The sequence below is a fragment of the Mesoplodon mirus genome (genome assembly GCF_964341445.2).
Source record: "Mesoplodon mirus genome assembly, chromosome: 2".
NCBI lineage: Eukaryota > Metazoa > Chordata > Mammalia > Artiodactyla > Ziphiidae > Mesoplodon > Mesoplodon mirus.
The window spans coordinates 166,518,434-166,538,803 of record NC_138977.1 but is presented as its reverse complement, the minus strand read 5'-3'; the positions used below and the strand labels follow the sequence as shown (position 1 = coordinate 166,538,803).

The following is a 20,370-nucleotide window of genomic DNA, read 5'->3' as shown; positions in this document are numbered from 1 at the left end:
TTTACTGTAAATGTTTCAATATGTGTCTCTAAAAGAGAAGGATATAAAAAGGCATAATTACAATACTATTATCACAGTAATTCCTTAATAATGTCAAATATCAGTAAGTTTCAAATGCTCTTTAGAGTCTCAAAAAATTACTTTGAATTAACATCACAATTTATTCCATACATTGCAATTGCTTGGTATGTCCCTCAAGGCTCTATTAATTTATAGGTGATCCCCCTCTCTTTTTACATTTTTTAACTTTTTCTCTATATTTTTATTGGCTCAGAACTCTGATGGAGAAAGGAGGGCCATTTTTTTTTGCTTACCTCAACCTCTTATAAGAGCCTGCCAGTTTTATAATATCACAGACCTTAAAGAACATGTAGCAGGTTGTTGTTTATTGCACAGGAGACCTTGGTTTGACCTATTCAGTTATGGACTCACTGGCATCAAGTTTCAGTCTGAGAAAATGGTGGGTTTTTCTTTAAAATTTTTTGTACTTCCCCCCAAATTTTAATTCACTGAGACATTCCTTTGTATGAAGCCGTCTGTTATTTCGTTTAATCTTAACCACAATCCTATGAAGGACGGTTTGTGGTAAAGATTAAACGCAATAATAGACAGCAATTCTAGATTATGGATGTGTGTGTGGCTCGACAAAGGGGAGAAACTTCCCCTAGTCCCTCATCTCTTAAGTCACAAAGCTGCGATTTGAATCTACAACTGTTTCACTTCAAAACTCGTACACTTTTTCTTACATCTTCCTCATTGGTCAAGGAAAATCAGGAAGGTGATTAAACAATTAAGAAACCTTTTAAAGCCATAACCATGATCCATAAGGTATAATTACTTTAGATAGATTGGTGAGAAATAATGACTGAAAGATAATTTAAAATCTGAATGAAAGAACCACAAAACATGGAAGTGCTATAAAAACAATGGCTACAATCAAAGGTTAAAGGATCACCATGGGCCATCGTGATCAAAAGACCACCGAACTCTTCCTGTCTCTGACTTCCTCTCAGACTCTCAAGAGGCTTGCTTGGTCTCTCAGCAAGGCGAGGGTGCACTGCCCACTTCGTGCAGGGGCTTTACCTCCCTGGAAGGTGCCCCTGCTGTACTGGACACTGAGTGAGACCTGCCACATGCCCACACATACTTACTTAGGTGCCACCACCTTTCCCTGTGATTTCCCTGTGGGAATGCTTATTCCCTCTATTGAAATTCGTTGTTTATGCATCATTTGTCTTACTGGATGGTGAGATTCCTGAGAGTAGGGATCTTGTTTGATTTCCCTTTGACTGCTCATTACCTACCATCTGTGAATTAATATATTTAGACGGGAGCAGGTTAACTCCCATTTATTTTATTTTATTTTTTTTCTGATTTTGTGGACAAAATTTATTTATTTATTTATTTTTACAGAAGAGACTATTAATTTAGAATGAGAACAAATCACAACAAAGTATAAATTTTAAAAAGCTGACAAATGCTATAAACTCACAAAATCCAGAAAAATAACACTACAATCAATTTTAGAACATTTCATCACCCTGAAAAAACTCTCATACCCGCTAGCAATTATTTCCCTTTTCACCTCCCGTTCCTGACAGCCCTAGGCAACCACAAATATTCTCTGTCTCTATAGATCTGCCTATTCTGGACATTTTAAGTAAATGGACTCATACACCTTGTGATTCTTTGTAACTCACTTCTTTCACTTAGCTTTCATTCTTAATGCTTTAAAGAATCAGCCATGTTGTACCATGTATCAGTACTTTGTTCTTTTTTTATTGCCAAATAATATTCCATTGTATGGCTATGTCACATTTTACTTGATGGGTATTTGGGTTGTTTCCACTTTTTGACTATTATGAATAATGTTTGTATGAACGATCACCATCATTATCCATAAAGGAAATGCAAAGCAAAACCACACTGAGATACTATTTCACACCCACAAGGAGGGCTGCAATCAAAAAGGCAAATGATAACAAGTGTTGGCAAGGATGAGGAGAAAATGGAAACTCACACACTGCTGGTGGGAATGTAAAATAATGCAGTCACTTTGGAAAGCAATCTGGCAGTTCCTCAAAAGGTTAAACATAGAACTGTTAATAGAAGTAAGTTGCTAGATGATAAATCCGTGGACTGGAATTGTTTTCTTCTCTGAACAGCTGGTAGACTTGGGTGTAGTATGGCTCTCAGATTTTTTTTACCTGACTTGTTTTACTCCCCACATGACTGTCAGCTCCTCCCACAGCCTGCGGAGGGCAGTGTGGTGGGCAGGACAGGGCAGCCTTGTGGTTCAACTGGTCTGGGACTGAATCCTGACATTGCAACTTACTAGCTGTGCTGTGTGACCTTGTGCATGACATTCCCCTCACTTTTGCTCTCATTGTAAAATGAGGATGTTACCCAAAGCTCAGCAGGAAAGCAGTGGTGCAGTTTAGCTGAGATGGATGAAAAGCCTCTTTCCCTCTGTTTGAGCTCAATAAATGTTTTTTCCTTCTTTGTTTGGACATAAAATTGACAACAAGCATGTGCATTTTTATAATACTTTGAAGTTTACAAAGGTCTTTCATAAACGTGATTACACTTCCCAAATATCTCATTAAATCTTGTTGGCCAATTGATTTTATTCAGCTTTATGACAAAAGAATTTCTTTTATTTAACTTAAATTTTAACTTGTAAGAATGTCTTTTCAAGACACACTATTTTTTTTCAAGGAAGACATTAAGTTTCTGAGGCCTTATAGGAATTTTATGGCATATTCCATATTTATAATTAAATCATCTATATTTCTGGGAACCCAAAGGCAAGGAGGTGAAAAACAAACTACATTAAGCCCTAAATGCTTTAAAAAAAATCAGGAACTAATAAAACCCTTCAAGTTAAGGCAACAGAAACCATACCAACAGTCAGAAAATACCATTTATGCTGGTAAAATGCTTTACAAGATGACATAAATGTGGTATTTAGTATTTAGTTAAATCTTGCCTGACTTTGTGTCTCTCTTAACCACTCCTATGACTAATGAGTTCCCAAACAACCCAACACCCAGGGCAACTAAATCAGGGTGTGAAACACATCTAAAAATAAAAACAAATCCAAATATTTTTCAGATTACTTATATCCCCTTCCATAATAGAATTCAGTGTTTGTTTACTCAGCTGCACAGGACAAAGTTTCTATATTATCTGACTCCAGTGGCTTTGCAAAAACATCCCTGCTGGACTTTAATAGTTTATAAGTATTTTATTGTGGAAGAACCATAAGAGATGCCTCTGAGCTTCTGTTTTGATTTTTAATTCCTTGTGGATGTGCCTGTGCTGGTCACCACGGTTAATGATGGCCAATAAAACATGCAGTTACTACATAAAGGGCATTTCTGGTAGATGTCAGTGGAAGGGTCTGTTTCCCTGTCTCCAGAAACACATTCCTGTCTAATGTCAGAGAGGAAATGAATTGGAGAGTCTTGGTGCTGAGCCTGTATGACAGAGGCAACTACAAACTCTGGGGGAATGGAGGGTTTGCTGATTGGGACTACTGTCTCAGAAGGTAGTTATCAACTTTTTTTTTTTTGTTTAAATAAGGAAAAATGGATACCATCCCACAAAGCCAAAAAAAAAAAAAAAAAATCCAAAAATTTCCTAAACGTTTTACCCTACTTTTTTAAGGTAGCCAGTTGATGTTAGTAAGCTTTGTAAAATAAGAATTTCTTTTATTTAAATTAAACTTTAACAGGTAAGATCTGTCTTTGCAAGACACCCTAATTTTTTAAATAGCAGTTCTATTTAATGCTAGGATGAAATGCTATTTTTAAAAATCAGAAAATGAGGGCTTCCCTGGTGATGCAGTGGTTGAGAGTCCGCCTGCCAATGCAGGGGACACGGGTTTGTGCCCCGGTCCGGGAGGATCCCACATGCCGCGGAGCGGCTGGGCCCGTGAGCCATGGCTGCTGGGCCTGCGCGTCTGGAGCCTGTGCTCCGCAACGGGAGAGGCTGCTACAGTGAGAGGCCCGCGTACCGAAAAAAAAAAAAAATCAGAAAATGGGCACTTTGGGCTTTATAGGTATTTGCAAATTACTTTTTGTATAATTAAGTTTAATTTTCATTTTCTTTCTAAGTCAGGGGTTCTCAACCTCAGCACTGTTGACATTTGGGGCTGAACAATTCTTTGTTGCAGTATACTGTCCTGTACATTGTAAGATGTTTAGCAGCATCCCTGGCCTCGACTTATTAGAGGTGCCAGTAGCTCCTCAGCACTTGTGATCATTAAAATGTCTCCAGACATTGCCAAAAGGCACCCCCCCCGGGGGGGGGCAACATAATCTCCATTGAGAAGCACTGCTCTAAGCAAAATGAGTGTTTGTGTGTGTGTGTTTGAAGGTGGAATGTTAATGAAGAAACAAGACAGGAAATATAATTTATGTTCAACTGTTCAAAAATTCCTGTTGTATAAAGCAAGGCAGCACTGAATTCAGAATAGCAATTAGATCAACTGCTACCAAATTGGAACTATTTATGTGATTCTTATTAACATCTCCTGCATTTGGAATGGTGTTTGCTTTAACTCAACACTCTGGTGCAAATTTACCTGCTAACAGTATTTAGAACTGTATAGATAAGACAAACCTTAGAAATGTAGGGGCATTAAGTTTAGATAAAAAAGAATCCATCGTGAAGTAGTTTATACTGCATGGTCTTAAATCATGTTTCTCTTATTTTAAAACCTAAACAAAACAAAGCAAAACAAAACACAGCAGTTTCATATTTTGCGCATGGTGGTGTTGGATTTGGTATAAGTGGCTGCCCTGTAATCTCAGCCACCGGTGATGTTATCGTCCAGTCTGTTAATTGTCTCTTGGTTGATGTCCCCATTTCCCTTCAGTGTTGGATCAAACCGTCCTTACTCTTGTGCCCACAGACTCCCTTCCTTCACTGAAAAGGCTGTGGGCATTGGAGGTGAACCCCCTTATGGCCAGCCCTCCACCCCCTCCCTTGTGTCATCACTCTTGACTCAAAGGACCATGCTATTCTGTCTTGATCCCACCCTTCCCAGTATCCTGTGACATTCCTTCCCTCAACACTCCCACCCTCTTTCCTTCCTTTCTCCCACCCACTCCCCCTACAACTTTCCTTTATATTTTCCAAGTCATCAATCTTTTCTGGACTGGCTGCTTTTCCCACAGCTGACAAATGTGCTCCAGTCAACTACACCCTAAAGTAAACCATGGTCCCCTTTCAGACTCCTGATCCATTTCCCTCCTTCCTTTCCCTGCCAAGCTTCTGGGCGGAAGTCTCCTTTTGGTATCTTTATTTTCTCTCCCCCTGTCCCAGTGAACTACAGGAGGGTTATCAAGGACACTTCTCCAAATAGGATTGGTTTTCCCACTTGGAGAGTGCAATTCTGCAGAAGAGCCAGAGAAATCAGGAGAGGCTCTGGGAAGGGAAACTCGAGTTATTGCCAACTTGGTTAAAAGGAAAAGTTCCCTATCTCAATCCGCATGCCAGGAATATGAAAGCTCAACAGGATTGCTTCATAAGGAAAAAATAATAATGCTAAGATATTTCAAAGCCACCCAGCAGTATTACGCAACAGCTGTTAGTTTTGGGGAGTCAAGAAGATGAATATGGGGTGATATTATAGATGTGAATGATAAGGAAGTGAAGGTCATTATCACAAAGCTTTTTAATTTCTAAATCAAACTTCATTTTTGTGAAACACCAAGCATTTATTTTGGAATGACCTCAGAAGCCAGACCTTTTCAAGACCTTTCTGGGAGGGCTCTGGTCCCATTCCAGCTCCCATCCTGTGAAGTCCCATCTCACCCTGCCCTTGGGGCCAACTTTGAGTCCTTTTCTTTTTACTCCGTCTAGTCAAACCATCATCAAGTCCTGTCAATCCTTCTTTCAAGGCTGCAGTGTTGCTCTAATTAATTCCTTCCTCCCATTTCCACTGTGAGGCCCAACCCCATCCCCTCACTCTTGGCTTTCTGGGCCAGCCTGTGGACTTATCTTCTGCTTTGTAAGGCTGCCCTGGCATTCCTATCTCAAGCCTGGCTAGGAAACACTGAGCCTTGTGGTTCAAAACATGCAAGAAGTCAAACATCAAAATCAACACTGTTCCCTTCAACAGTCCTGTGTATCGTACTGCGCTGAGCATTGCTTCTTTGTAGTTGTCTCTCTCTCATCTCCTAGCTGGATTTAAAGATCCCTGAGACAGGGCCATGTATACCTCCCTTTATACATGGCTTCCAATGCTCCACTACACTCCTGGCTCAGCATCAGACCCTCAGCTGGCTCTCAACAATTAAGCAACATTCAGGGCTTGGTTGTTGAGTCATCAACTGATGCACTATAGTTCTGACAATCTTGGAACATTTTCTGAAACACATTACCCTCTAAAGAAATCTGATAGCACTGGCAGAAACAGATGCATTTAAGGTGATTTTTCTTATCCTCCTGAAGTTGCCAATAATCCTTGAACCTTCCCTAATTCAAAACTTGCAGTTATATGGAAAATTTCCAAATGGCACAGTACTATTCCTAGACAGTCAAAATACAATATCCTCTAAATTAATTTCATCTATAACCACTACTCAATTATAAAAAATTAAGCCATTGAGCCATTATGATATGTAATTTGATCAGTTATCAAATCTTTATGCATAGTTTAAGAACTTACCAAAGACTCCTTTAATTTGTAATTTTTTAAAGATGATATGATTCAGCTCTTAAGGCCAAGATAATAGCTTACAAGTATATTCTTAATATTGTAGGATAAAGTTTTGTTTTTTTATTTAAAAATTCATAATATTTTAGAGAATAGCCTTTTCACATTACTTTAAAAAATTGTTTTGATTATAACATCCATATCAAGTTAATATTCAAGAGAGTCAATGGGAGATAGTATAGGAGGCTTCCTTTATGTATTAGAATATATGTGAAATAAAGTCTTGGTACATTAGTGGAAGGTGGAGGATGTCTTTCCTACATGGTAATTCAGAACATTTAGGATGGCCTAGAGTGGGAGAGGGTTTCACAGACTGGCCAGTTGGTCTGAGCTCTCACCAACCAACAGGGATGCAGGCCAGACACCCGGATGCCAGGGCCTTCTCTCCTGTCCTTCGCACTAGCTTCAGTGTGGGAGGGTCTCTTCCGAGGCCCCCAGTCCTTCCTACCTGCCATGTTCTGTCTGCTGCTCTCCCTGGCTTCCCTCTAGCTCTCTATCTGATCTTCTCACGTGAATCTGCGTCTTGCTCAACATCAGGTTTTCCTCTGCAGGGGAGGAAGGGGAGGAGGAGTCAAGGATGAATCTCAAACAAGGCAGCAAACTCTGCATAGCCGAAATCTTTGCTATTCTGTGGATGCGGGACAGGTAAGACTCTTAAGCGCCCCCAGCAACCTCACATGGTGAAGAGAAGGTGACAGCAAAGCATCGAGCTGGCTTTTGGAGTTTGTGTTTATTTACTTTCTCCATCAAGTTTTATTCTTCACTTAGACAGTTTTCCCTGTGCAGTTAAGTCTTGCTTTAAACTGTAGCTTAAGCACACGCAAGTGTGCAGGGCCAGGGCGGGAGGGTTTATGCGGGAAGCAGTAAAGATGTGGGGCTTCAGAACCAGCAGGGTGTGACCCTCCGCCCAAAGGCATTTGGATTTTAAATGTTCCAAAGCCCTTCGCCATGCAAACAGAAAGACAGTGCCTTCAGGCTCTGCACGGCAGAGAATCTCCGGCTAAGAAAGGCCTCTCTTAATCAGGTGTTAGTGGTACAAAGAATACCAGATTTTCTAATTTCAACAAATCTGAAATGGGATTGTGTCTTTGGATCCATGGTGCCTCGTAGTTAAGTGACTCAAATAATGGTGCCTCTCACAGGGACAGATGATGGGATGAAACCCAGTCAGCAGGATCTCAGAGCCCCTCAGACACAACTTTTCTAAGAGGACGGAGGAAGAGGAGCCCTCCACGTAGGCAGTCAAGCTCAGCAGGGGCTCCAGAGGAGCGGGGATGGATAGTCGGCGTGGACCTGGCACCATGGGCAGGGTTGTTAGCACCAGGCAAGCCCACCAACCATCCACCTGGAGGTGCCCTCAGCTTCCCTTCCCAGTGCAGAGCTGGGTGACTCTCTGCTCTCACCTTCAGGCACCATCACCCCATCATGCAGAAATGTAGAGATTATTTTCCCACGGATATTCATAGGGAATTTTCAGGCTTAAGAAAAACTCACATTTTCACCAAACCTCTGCATTCAATCCCCTTTCTCATATCATTCTTTACTTTAACAAAATCTCCTTACTTTCTCCTCTCACCTATATTAAGTTGAGCAGCAAAGTAAGTTCGTTCTGTTTTTCTTAAGTTTCCAAATACATAGACATTTTCTTAAAAATCAGATGGGTTTTTGCAGAATTATATGAGTGACTGGACTAAACCTAGCACTAAACTTTCCAGAAAAACATTTTTCAATTTTGTAGCTATCAATGCTGTTATCAGCACAGCAAAGGAATTTGGCCTGAGTCATGATGCTAGGTGCTTTGTACATGAGGATCACCCTCAGCCCTCACCACCCCCAGATCAGGGATGAAAGGAGAAGGATAAAATTGCCAGTCTCTGGAAAGCCCCAAACCCAGTTGGTTGACCTTGGGTGCCCAGTGCTGACCCAGTCAGGGTCACCATCTCATTTCTTGGCATCCCTACTTCATTCTGAGCATTTCTGCTGTGCTTCCTTCCCACTGTCAAAATAACCCCCTATCTTAGCTGTTTCAAACTTCCTCTACCAGTTTTAGAAGGTTTTCAACTACCTGAGTCTAGACAGGGGTTGATATTCAAAACATTGAACAGTACTCACAGCCAAGTGCTAACCAATCACAAGAGCTGTTACTGTACAAGGGAACAGGGTCCTGGAGGCATTAACCTTGTTCAGACATACCCTTTAACTGGTCCATTGTAAGAAGGTCCAGAGGGTCTTGGAAGTGGGGTCTATGTGGCCAGGGTGGCATTTTGGGGGTCCAGGATGGAAACTCTTTGCTATTCAGTAGAGAAGTATTTAAATATTTTAGTAATTACATAACTGTAATTGTATCTGCAGACTTAATGTCAATTACAATCAGTAGGTAGTGGCAGCCTGGAGTACAGTGTTGAGAACTGTTATGAAGTTATATCCAGGCTCAGTGGGGGAAAATAGGCATGATCAATGGTCATTTCTGGCAAGGGTGGTGGATAAGAATGAGAAATTTCTGACAAGTGGTGGATGAGGATTAGTGATTTCTGCATGGGTGGTAGATGGCAAACAAAGACACCTGTGCCACATATTTGCAAGCCTAAGTAACATGCCTATTAGTATCATAAAAGAGAATCTGTCAGCATCATAAGAGAGGTTTCGCCATAAGAACAGCAAGCCTAAGACACTGTAGTAGATTGAATAGTGTCCTCTAAAAATTCATGTCTACCTGGAACCACAGAATGTGACCTTATTAGGAAATAGGGTGTTTCCAGGTGTAATTAGTTAAAGATCCAGATGAGCGTATACTGGATTAGGGTGGGTCCTAAGTCTAACGAGAGTGTCCTTGTAAGAGACCAAAAAGGACACACAGACATGAGAAGGCCATGTGTAGATGGAAGCAGAGATGGGAGTGATGCTACCACAAGCCAAGGAACACCTGGAGTCACCAGGAGCTGAAGAGGCAGGAAGGGTTCTTTTCTAGAGCTTTTGGAGGGAGCACAGCCCCACTGACACCTTGATTTCAGACTTTAGGGCCTCCAGAACGGTGAGAGAATAAATGGCTGTTGTCTTAAGTCACCAAGTTTGTGGTGCTTCATTATGGCAGCCTTAGGAAACTAAAACAGACACAAATAAATATATTGCTAATGGTGGCATTTAGGCTAGTGGGAGCTTTATTTATTTGGGGGGATCCTAGCACCTGTACCCCAACCCTCCATTATAACCACCTGTGATTATAGAAGTTGGTTTCTCTGGTATATTATGCTAGGATCTTGGTAGAGCGTGACGTTGAAGTTCTCCGATGAATGAGCCAGAGACCTCTCTACCATCCCCCATCCTCCCTCATCCCCCCCACCTCATCTAGAGACACACACATGAGCACTGTGGCCAGTTACTGCCAGCATTTCTAGGAGCCAAATGGGGTAACCGATCTTTTCTGCCAAGACCTTAAGACATGCCCAGGAAGAGCTGACCTTTTGTTACCCTTGAGAGTCTATCAGGACACCAGCATAGCCAATGGATGATTTAAAACCATCTCGCACCTGTGATGACCAAAAATTCTTGGAACAGTGACTATAATTAAAATATGTACCTGAAGTGTTAAACTCTCTGGCCAGTTGAATATTTGCAAGTTGAAAATCTGTCCAAAGTGAACACGGAAGTCAGCCCCAAGTGGCCGACTGTCAGTCCTGGACACTTCCTTGTTGTTGAAGGTCACCTTTAAATACAGCGAGCGCCTCTTGACATCCTCCCTTCGCAAGACCTCCACCCTGCAGAGTGAGACAGTTCACTGGTGGGTCAGTATTCATTTACTAAGTGTAACTGGAGTGTTTGACAAATGGGCACGGACCAGAATAAGATACACTGGAGCTGGAGCTTCAGTCACTTTAGCCTTCATTGAACCAAGGCAGCCATAGGTCTTGCAGAGCTTAATATCATAGTATGTGTGATATGAAATAAGAGGCCCTGAAAAGGCCAGAGGGGATTTAGAACTGTTCTAAAGCATCACTGTGCTACGGTCTCCTTAATTATTTCAAACAACCCTTACATTTGTATCCCAAAGTTTAAAGTAAACAGAATTATATTATTTGTTAAATGGAGTGAGTTCAGACCATAAAGGCTAGTAGTGATTTATGTTTGGGGAGGATGTTTTAACCTAAAAATATAATAGCATATTGTAGCAGTTGGGTCAACTCTGCTTTTCCAAGACCCAAGCTTTTTCTTAACATTTTCGGACGGTGAGTCACTGCTCACTGGCTGCAGGGGATTAAGAAATGTTCCTTATTGTTAAAGGTCATTTGAATCCCAATAGAAGATAGGAGGTATCCAGGCAAGCATATCATTCTTTTTTTTTTTTAACATCTATATTAGAGTATAATTGCTTTACAATGGTGTGTTAGTTTCTGCTTTATAACAAAGTGAATCAGCTATACATATACATATATCCCCATATCTCCTCCCTCTTTCGCCCTCCCACCCTCTCTATCTGACACCTCTAGGTAGTCACAAAGCAGCGAGCTGATCTCCCTGTGCTATGTGGCTGCTTCCCACTAGCTATCTATTTTACATATGGTAGTGTATATATGTCCATGCCACTCTCTTACTTCATCCCAGCTTACCCTTCCCCCTCCCCGTGTCCTCAAGTCCATTCTCTACGGCTGCAACTTTATTCCTGTCCTGCCCCTAGGTTCCTCAGAACCATTTTTTTTTTGATTCCATATATATGTGTTAGCATCCGGTATTTTTCTCTTTCTGACTTACTTCGCTCTGTATGAGAGACTCTAGGTCCATCCACCTCAATAACTCAATTTCTTTTCTTTTTATGGCTGAGTAATATTCCACTGTATATATGTGCCACATCTTCTTTATCCATTCATCTGTCAATGGACACTTAGATTGCTTCCATGCCCTGGCAATTGTAAATATTGCTGCAATGAACATTGTGGCACGTCTCTTTTTGAATTATGGCTTTCTCAGGGGATATGCCCAGTAGTGAGATTGCTGGGTCATATGGTAGTTCTATTTTTAGTTTTTTAAGGAACTGCCATACTGTTCTCCATACTGGCTGTATCGATTTACATTCCCACCAACAGTGCAAGAGGGTTCCCTTTTCTCCACAATCTCTCCAGCATTTACTGTTTGTACATTGTTTGATGATGGCCATTCTGACTGGTGTGAAGTGATACCTCATTGTAGTTTTGATTTGCATTTCTCCAATGATTAGTGATGTTTAGCATTCTTTCATGTGTTTGTTAGCAATCTATATATCTTCTTTGGAGAAATATCTATCTAGATCTTCTGCCCATTTTTGGATTGTGTTGTTTGTTTATTTGGTATTGAGCTGCATGAGCTTCTTGTAAATTTTGGAGATTACTCCTTTGTCAGTTGATTCATTTGCAAATATTTTCTGCCATTCTGAGGGTTGTCTTTTCATCTTGCTTATGGTTTCCTTTGCTGTGCAAAAGTTTTAAGATTCATTATGTTCCACTTGTTTATTTTTGTTTTAATTTCCATTTCCCTAGGAGGTGGGTCAAAAAGGATCTTGCTGTGATTTATGTCATGGAGTGTTCTGCCGATGCTTTCCTCTAAGAGTTTTATAGTGTCTGGCCTTACATTTAGGTCTTTAATCCATTCTGAGTTTATTTTTGTGTATGGTGTTAGGCAGTGGTCTAATTTCATTCTTTTAAATGTAGCTGTCCAATTTTCCCAGCACCACTTATTGAAGAGGCTGTCTTTTCTCCATTGTACATTCTTGTCTCCTTTATCAAAAATAAGGTGACCATATGTGCATGGGTTTATCTCCGGGCTTTCTATCCTGTTCCATTGATCAATATTTCTGTTTTTGTGCCAGTACCATATTGTCTTGATTAACGTAGCTTTGTAGTGTAGTCTGAAGTCCAGGAGCCTGATTCCTGCAGCTCCATTTTTCTTTCTCAAGATTCCTTTGGCTGTTCAGGGTCTTTTGTGTTTCCATACAAATTGTGAAATTTTTTGTTCTAGTTCTGTGAAAAATGTCATTGGTAGTTTCATAGGGATTGCACTGAATCTGTAGATTGCTTTGGGTGTATAGTCATTTTCACAATGTTGATTCTTCCAATCCAAGAAAGAGCATGGTGTATGTCTCCATCTGTTTGTAACATCTTTAATTTCTTTCATCAGTGTCTTATAGTTTTCTGCATACTGGTCTTTTGTTTCCTTAGGTAGGTTTATTCCTGGGTAGTTTATTCTCTTTGTTGCAATGGTAAATGGGAGTGTTTCCTTAATTCCTCTTTCAGATTTTTCATCATTAGTGTATAGGAATGCAAGAGATTTCTGTGCATTAATTTTGTATCCTGCAACTTCACCAAATTCATTGATTAGCTCTAGTAGTTTTCTGGTAGCCTCTTTAGGATTTTCTATGTATGGTATCATGTCATCTTCTGCAAACAGTGAAAGCTTTACTTCTTCTTTTCCGATTTGCATTCCTTTTATTTCTTTTTCTTGTCTGATTGCTGTGGCTAAAACTTCCAAATCTATGTTGAATAATAGTGGTGAGAGTGGGCAACCTTGTCTTGTTCCTGATCTTAGTGGAAATGGTTTCAGTTTGTCACCATTGAGAACAATGTTGCCTGTGGGTTCGTCATATATGGTCTTTATTATGTTGAGGTAAGTTCCCTCTATGCCTACTTTCTGGAGAGTTTTTATCATAAATGGGTATTGAATTTTGTCAAAAGCTTTTTCTGCATCTATTGAGGTGATCACATGGTTTTACTCCTTCAATTTGTTAATATGGTTTATCATATTGATTGATTCGTGTATATTGAAGAATCCTTGCATCCCTGGGATAAACCCCACTTGATCATGCTGTATGATCCTTTTAATGTGCTGTTGGATTCTGTTTGCTAGTATTTTGTTGAGGATTTTTGCATCTATGTTCATCAGTGATAATGGCCTGTAGTTTTCTTTCTTTGTGACATCTTTGTCTGGTTTTGGTATCAGGGTGATGGTGGCCTCGTAGAATGAGTTTGGGAGTGTTCCTTCCTCTGCTATATTTTAGAAGAGTTTGAAAAGGACAGGTGTTTGCTCTTCTCTAAATGTTTGATAAAATTCACCTGTGAAGCCATCTGGTCCTGGGCTTTTGTTCGTTGGAAGATTTTTAATCACAGTCTGAATTCCGTTGCTTGTGATTGGTCTGTTTATATTTTCTGTTTCTTCTTGTTTCAGTCTCAGAAAGTTGTACTTTTCTAAGAATTTGTCCATTTCTTCCAGGTTGTCCATTTTATTGGCATATAGTTGCTTGTAGTAATCTCTCATGATCCTATGTATTTCTGCAGTGTCAGTTGTCACTTATCCTTTTTCACTTCTTATTCTATTGATTTGAATCTTCTCCCTTTTTTTCTTGATGAGTCTGGCTAATGGTTTATCAATTTTGTTTATCTTCTCAAAGATCCAGCTTTTAGATTTATTGATCTTTACTATTGTTTCCTTCATTTCTTTTTCATTTATTTCTGATCTGATCTTTATGATTTCTTTTCTTCTGCTAACTTTGGGTGTTTTTTTTTTTAATTCTTCTTTCTCTGCTTTAGGTGTAAGGTTAGGTTGTTTATTTGAGATGTTTCTTGTTTCTTGATGTAGGATTGTATTGCTGTAAACTTCCCTCTTAGAACTGCTTTTGCCAGGTCCCATAGGTTTTGGGTCATCGTGTTTTCATTGTCATTTGTTTCTAGGTGTTTTCTGATTTCCTCTTTGATTTCTTCAGTGATATCTTGGTTATTTAGTAGTGTATTGTTTAGCCTCCATGTGTTTGTATTTTTTACAGATTTTTTCCTGTAATTGATATCTAGTCTCATAGCATTTTGGTCAGAAAATATACTTGGTATGATTTCAATTTTCTTAAATTTACCAAGGCTTGATTTGTGACCAAAGATATGATCTATCCTGGAGAATGTTCCATGAGCACTTGAGAAGAAAGTGTATTCTGTTGTTTTTGGATGGAATGTCCTGAAAATATCAATTAAGTCCGTCTTGTTTAATGTATCATTTAAAGCTTGTGTTTCCTTATTTATTTTCATTTTTGATGACCTGTCCATTGGTGAAAGTTGGGTTTTAAAGTCCCCTACTATGAATGTGATACTGTTGATTTCCCCTTTTATGGCTGTTAGCATTTGTCTTATGTATTGAGTTGCTCCTATGTTGGGTGCATAGATATTTACAATTGTTATATCTTCTTCTTGGATTGATCCCTTGATCATTATGTAGTGTCCTTCTTTGTCTCTTGTAATTGTCTTTATTTTAAAGTCTATTTTGTATGATATGAGAATTGCTACTCCAGCTTTTGTCTGATTTCCATTTGCATAGAATATCTTTTTCCATCCCCTCACTTTCAGTCTGTACGTGTCCCTAGGTCAAAATGGGTGTCTTGTAGACAGCATATATACGTGTCTTGGTTTTGTATCCATTCAACCAGCCTATGTCTTTTGTTTGGAGCATTTAATCCACTTACATTTAAGGTAGTTATCAAAATGTATGTTCCTGTTACCATTTTCTTAATTGTTTTTGTTTTGTTATTGTAGGTTTTTTCCTTCTCTTGTGTTTCCTGCCTAAAGAAGTTCCTTTAGCATTTGTTGTAAAGCTGGTTTGGTGGTGCTGAATTCTCTTTAGCTTTTGCTTATCTGTAAAGGTTTTAATTTGTCTGTCAAATCTGAATGAGATAGAGTAGAATAATCTTAGTTGTAGGTTTTTCCCTTTCATCTCTTTAAATATGTCCTGCCACTCCCTTCTGGCTTGCAGAGTTTCTGCTGAAAGATCAGCTGTTAACCTTATGGGGATTCCCTTGTATGTTGTTTGTTGTTTTTCCCTTGTTGCTTTTAATATTTTTTCTTTGTATTTAATTTTTGATAGTTTAATTAATATGTGTCTTTGTGTGTTTCTCCTTGGATTTGTCCTGTATGGGACTCTCTGTGCTTCCCGGACTTGATTGACTATTTCCTTTCCCATATTAGGGAAGTTTTCAACTATAATCTCTTCAAATATTTTCTCAGTCCCTTTCTTTTTCTCTTCTTCTTCTGGGACCTCTATAATTCGAATGTTGGTGTGTTTAATGTTGTCCCAGAGGTCTCTGAGATTGTCCTCAATTCTTTTCATTCTTTTTTCTTTATCCTGCTCTGTGGTAGTTATTTCCAGTATTTTATCTTCCAGGTCACTTATTCTTTCTTCTGCCTCAGTTATTCTTCTATTGATTCCTTCTAGAGAATTGTTAATTTCATTTATTGTGTTGTTCATCATTGTTTGTTTGCTCTTCAGTTCTTGTAGGCCCTTGTTAAATGTTTCTTGTATTTTCTCCTTTCTATTTACAAGATTTTGGCTCATCTTTACTATCATTACTCTGAATTCTTTTTCAGGTAGACTGCTTATTTCCTCTTCATTATTTTGGTCTGGTGGGCTTTTACCTGGCTCCTTCATCTGCTGTGTTTTTCTCTGTCTTCTCATTTTGCTTAACTTACTGTGTTTGGGGTCACCTATTCACAGGCTGCAGGTCATAGTTCCCATTGTTTTTGGTGTCTGCTCCCAGTGGCTAAGGTTGGTTCAGTGGGTTGTGTAGGCTTCCTGGTGGAGGTGGCTGGTGCCTGTGTTCTGGTGGATGAGCTGCATCTTGTCTTTCTGGTGGGCAGAACTGCATCTGGTGGTTTGTTTTGGGGTGTCTGTGACCTTATTATGCTTTTAGGCAACCTCTCTGCTAATGGGGGGGGGTTGTGTTCCTGTCTTGCTAGTTGTCTGGCATAGGGTGTCAAGCACTGTAGCTTGCTGGTCATTGAGTGGAGCTGGATCTTAGCGTTGAGATGGTGATCTCTGGGAGAGCTTTTGCCATTTGATATTACGTGGAGCCAGGAGTTCTTTGGTGGACCAATGTCCTGAACTCGGCTCTCCCAACTCAGAGGCACAGGCCTGTCACCCGGCTGGAGCACCAAGACCCTGTCAGCCACACAGCTTAGAAGTAAATGGAAAAAAAGAAGAAACAAGGAATGAAAGAAATAAATAATGTAAAATAAAATAAAAAGTTATTAAAGTAAAAAATAAAAAAGTAATAAAAAAGAAAAAAAGAAAATGAAAGAAAGAAAAAACAGAGCAACCAAACCAAAAAACAAATCCACCAATGATAACAAGTGATAAAAACTATACTAAAAAAATAAAAAAGGACAGACAGAACCCTAGGACAAATGGTAAAAACAAACTTATACAGACAATATCACACAAAGAAGCATACACATGCACAGTTACAAAAAGAGAAAAAGGAAAAAATATATATATTAAAAAAAAAGGAAGAGAGCAACCAAATCAGTAAACAAATCTACCAGTGAAAATAAGCTCTAAATACTAAACTAAAATAAACATAAAACCAGAAAGAAATTAGATGCAGAACGCAAACCCCAAGTCTACAGCTGCTCCCAAAGTCCACCGTCTCAATTTTGCAATGATTCATTATCTCTTCAGGTATTCCAGAGATGCGGGGTACATCAGGTTGACTGTGGAGATTTAAGCTGCTGCTCTGAGGCTGTTGGGAGAAATTTCCCTTTCTCTTCTTTGTTCACAGAGCTCCTGGGGTTCAGCTTTGCATTTGGCCCCAAATTTAAATTTTGGCCTTTGCTTATAGGTCGCCTGAGGGCATCTGTTCTTCACCCACACAGGAAGGGGTTAAAGGAGTGGCTGATTTGGAAGCTCTTGCTCACTCAGGCCAGGGGAGAGAGGGGTACGTATGTGAGGTGAGCCTGCAGTGGCAGAGGCCGGCGTGATGTTGCAGCAGCCTGAGGCGCGCCCTGTGTTCTCCTGGGGAAGTTGTCCCTGGATCACAGGACCCTGGCAGTGGCGGGCTGCACAGGCTCCCGGGAGGGGAGGTGTAGATAGTGACATGTGCTCATACACAGGCTTCTTGGTGGCTGCAGCAGCAGCCTTAGTGTCTCATGCCTGTCTCTGGTGTCCACGCTGATAGCCATGGCTTGCGCCCATCTCTGGAGCTTGTTTAGGCGGTGCTCTGAATCCCCTCTCCTCGCGCACCCTGAAACAATGGTCTCTTGCCTCTTAGGCAGTTCCAGAGTTTTTCCCGGACTCCCTTCCGGCTAGATGTGGTGCACTAGCCCCCTTCAGGCTGTGTTCAGGCAGCCAACCCCAGTCCTGTCCCTGGGATCTGACCTCCGAAGCTCGAGCCTCAGCTCCCAGCCCCCACCTGCCCCAGTGGGTGAGCAGACAAGCCTCTCAGGCTGGTGAGTGCTGGTCGGCACCGATCTTCTGTGCGGGAATCTCTCCGCTTTGCCCTCCGCACCCCGTTGCTGCGCTCTCCTCTGTGGCTCCAAAGCTTCCCCTCTGTCACCCTGTCTCTACCAGTGAAGGGGTTTCCTAGTGTGTGGAAACGTTTCCTCCTTCACAGCTCCCTCCCAGAGGTGCAGGTCCCATCCCTGTTCTTTTATCTGTGTTTTTTCTTTTTTCTTTTGCCCTACCCAGGTATGTGTGGAGTTTCTTGCCTTTTGGGAGGTCTGAGGTCTTCTGCCAGCGTTCAGTAGGTGTTCTGTAGGAGTTGTTCCACATGTAGATGTATTTCTGATGTATTTGTGGGGAGGAAGGTGATCTCCACGTTTTACTCCTCTGCCATCTTGAAGGTCTCTCCAAGCATATCATTCTTATAGCCACGAAGTTATAAAAAATCAAAACCTTCAGGAGCAGTCTTTAATTTTATTGTACGTATTTGCAGAGATGCCCACTACAAATTCCATTTATTGGTTAAGCCAATAGCAACTCAAGTTTGTTAAGGAAATTAAAAGGTTAGAACATAAAAATCTAAAACACACTCAGGGTTTTTTGGGTGGTAGTTTTTTTTTTTTTTTTTATGATGTATAGACACAACATAACACTTATCAATGTAGCTATTTTTAAGTATACCATTCAGTGGCATTAAGTACATTCACAATGTTGTGCAACCAACACCACTATCCTTCTCTAGAATGTTTTCATCATCCCAAATAGAAATTCTGTACTCATTAAATTGAGTGGGTAGTTTTAAGCTTTTACCTCTCCATAAGTTAGGCCCATCCCAGGCATGAAATTGCTCAGTTGACTTGAATTTTTTTTTCTATAAAACACATTTAACAACAAATCTTTAGAAATATCCAAGACCCCCAAAGACTTCACTCAGGGTTTTTTAAAGGCTTATTCCCAATACTGCAACCTCATGCCACCAACAGACCTAAAACACCTCTGTCTTCTGCATGGCCTCATTTGACCTGATGGCTTAATGAAGAGGGTGGCTTATAATCACTGGCTTGGGGCAATCTGGTTTATAGTCCCTAAGCCTAGTGAAAACTCAGAAACTTCTTGGTTTCTTGGTTTCTTACATTCTTGGTCAAAATGGGACTCACCATAAAGGATTGTAAAATCAAGCCTAAATTTTCCCTTTAAAAAACATGCTCAAAATCACATATTTTGAATGTTCATAACAAAGTTATACGGTATGGTATTTGTGGCCTGAAAGTAGCTAATTTAGTGCTGGGGAACAGTTTACTTATGTATAGCATCTGAATGTTACGAAGTTGAGAGAACACATGAAAATGCACAGTGGGAAGCAGCCGCATAGCACAGGGAGATCAGCTAGGTGCTTTGTGACTACCTGGAGGGGTGGGATAGGGAGGGTGGGAGGGAGGGAGACGCAAGAGGGAGGAGATGTGGGAACATATGTATATGTATAGCTGATTCACTTTGTTATAGAGCAGAAACTAACACACCATTGTAAAGCAATTATACTCCAATAAAGATGTAAAAAAAAAAAAAGAAAGAAAATGCACAGGAAGCTACAATGTAAAAGTAAGTTATTAACATATTAATAGAAGTTTGAAACTAAGAAGATTGTGGGGTCTTATAAAGACATCCTGGTTAACCCCTGCATCCTAATGTCTCTGATGCTGACTTCTCACTTTCTATGGTGGAGTATTGAAGATTCAAGTCTGAGATATTCCCTGTGTTCATGATAGGTCTTCTGAGTACTGGAGTATTAGGCCTGGGATCTGGTGGTAATAATTATTTCAATATATTTCCTTTAATAGATAACAGTATGGCTTAACATGCATCAGAATCACCTGGAAACCTTGTGAAAACACAGTTTTCTGGGCCCTAACTCAGAATTTCTGATTCAGCAGGTCTCAGTAGAACCTGAAAATTTCCAACAAATTCTCCAGGGATGCTGATGGTGTTGGTCCTGGGGTTACACTTTGAGACCCATCTCTGTAAAGTATAGGAAAGAAATAAACAGCAAACTTAATATATATATACATATATATATATATATATATATATATATATATTTTTTTTTTTTTTTTTTTTTTTTTCGGTACGTGGGCCTCTCACTGTTGTGGCCTCTCCCGTTGTGGAGCACAGGCTCCAGACACACAGGCTCAGCGGCCATGGCTCACGGGCCCAGCCACTCCGTGGCATGTGGGACCTTCCCGGACCGGGGCACGAACCCGGTCCCCTGCATTGGCAGGTGGACTCAACCACTGCGCCACCAGGGAAGCCCTAAAATATTTTTATTAAATTATAAATTTCTAAAAAAAGGACAAACATATATATGTGTGTTTATGAACTTATTATATGTATAGATTTATAAACGTTATATAACTTTTAGGGATCACATACGA

At 40.2% G+C, this 20,370-nt stretch overlaps 1 protein-coding gene across 3 annotated transcripts in view; it reads right to left on the bottom strand.

Moving 5' to 3' along the window:
• Positions 1 to 20,370, bottom strand: part of CC2D2A (coiled-coil and C2 domain containing 2A) — a 136,776-nt gene that overhangs the window by 50,307 nt on the left and 66,099 nt on the right. For all 3 annotated transcript variants that reach the window (XM_082629876.1, XM_082629877.1, XM_082629878.1), the window contains one exon: positions 10,305 to 10,482. In XM_082629876.1, the coding sequence (XP_082486002.1) occupies positions 10,305 to 10,482 (178 nt within the window). The remainder of the gene's footprint in view (positions 1 to 10,304; positions 10,483 to 20,370) is intronic.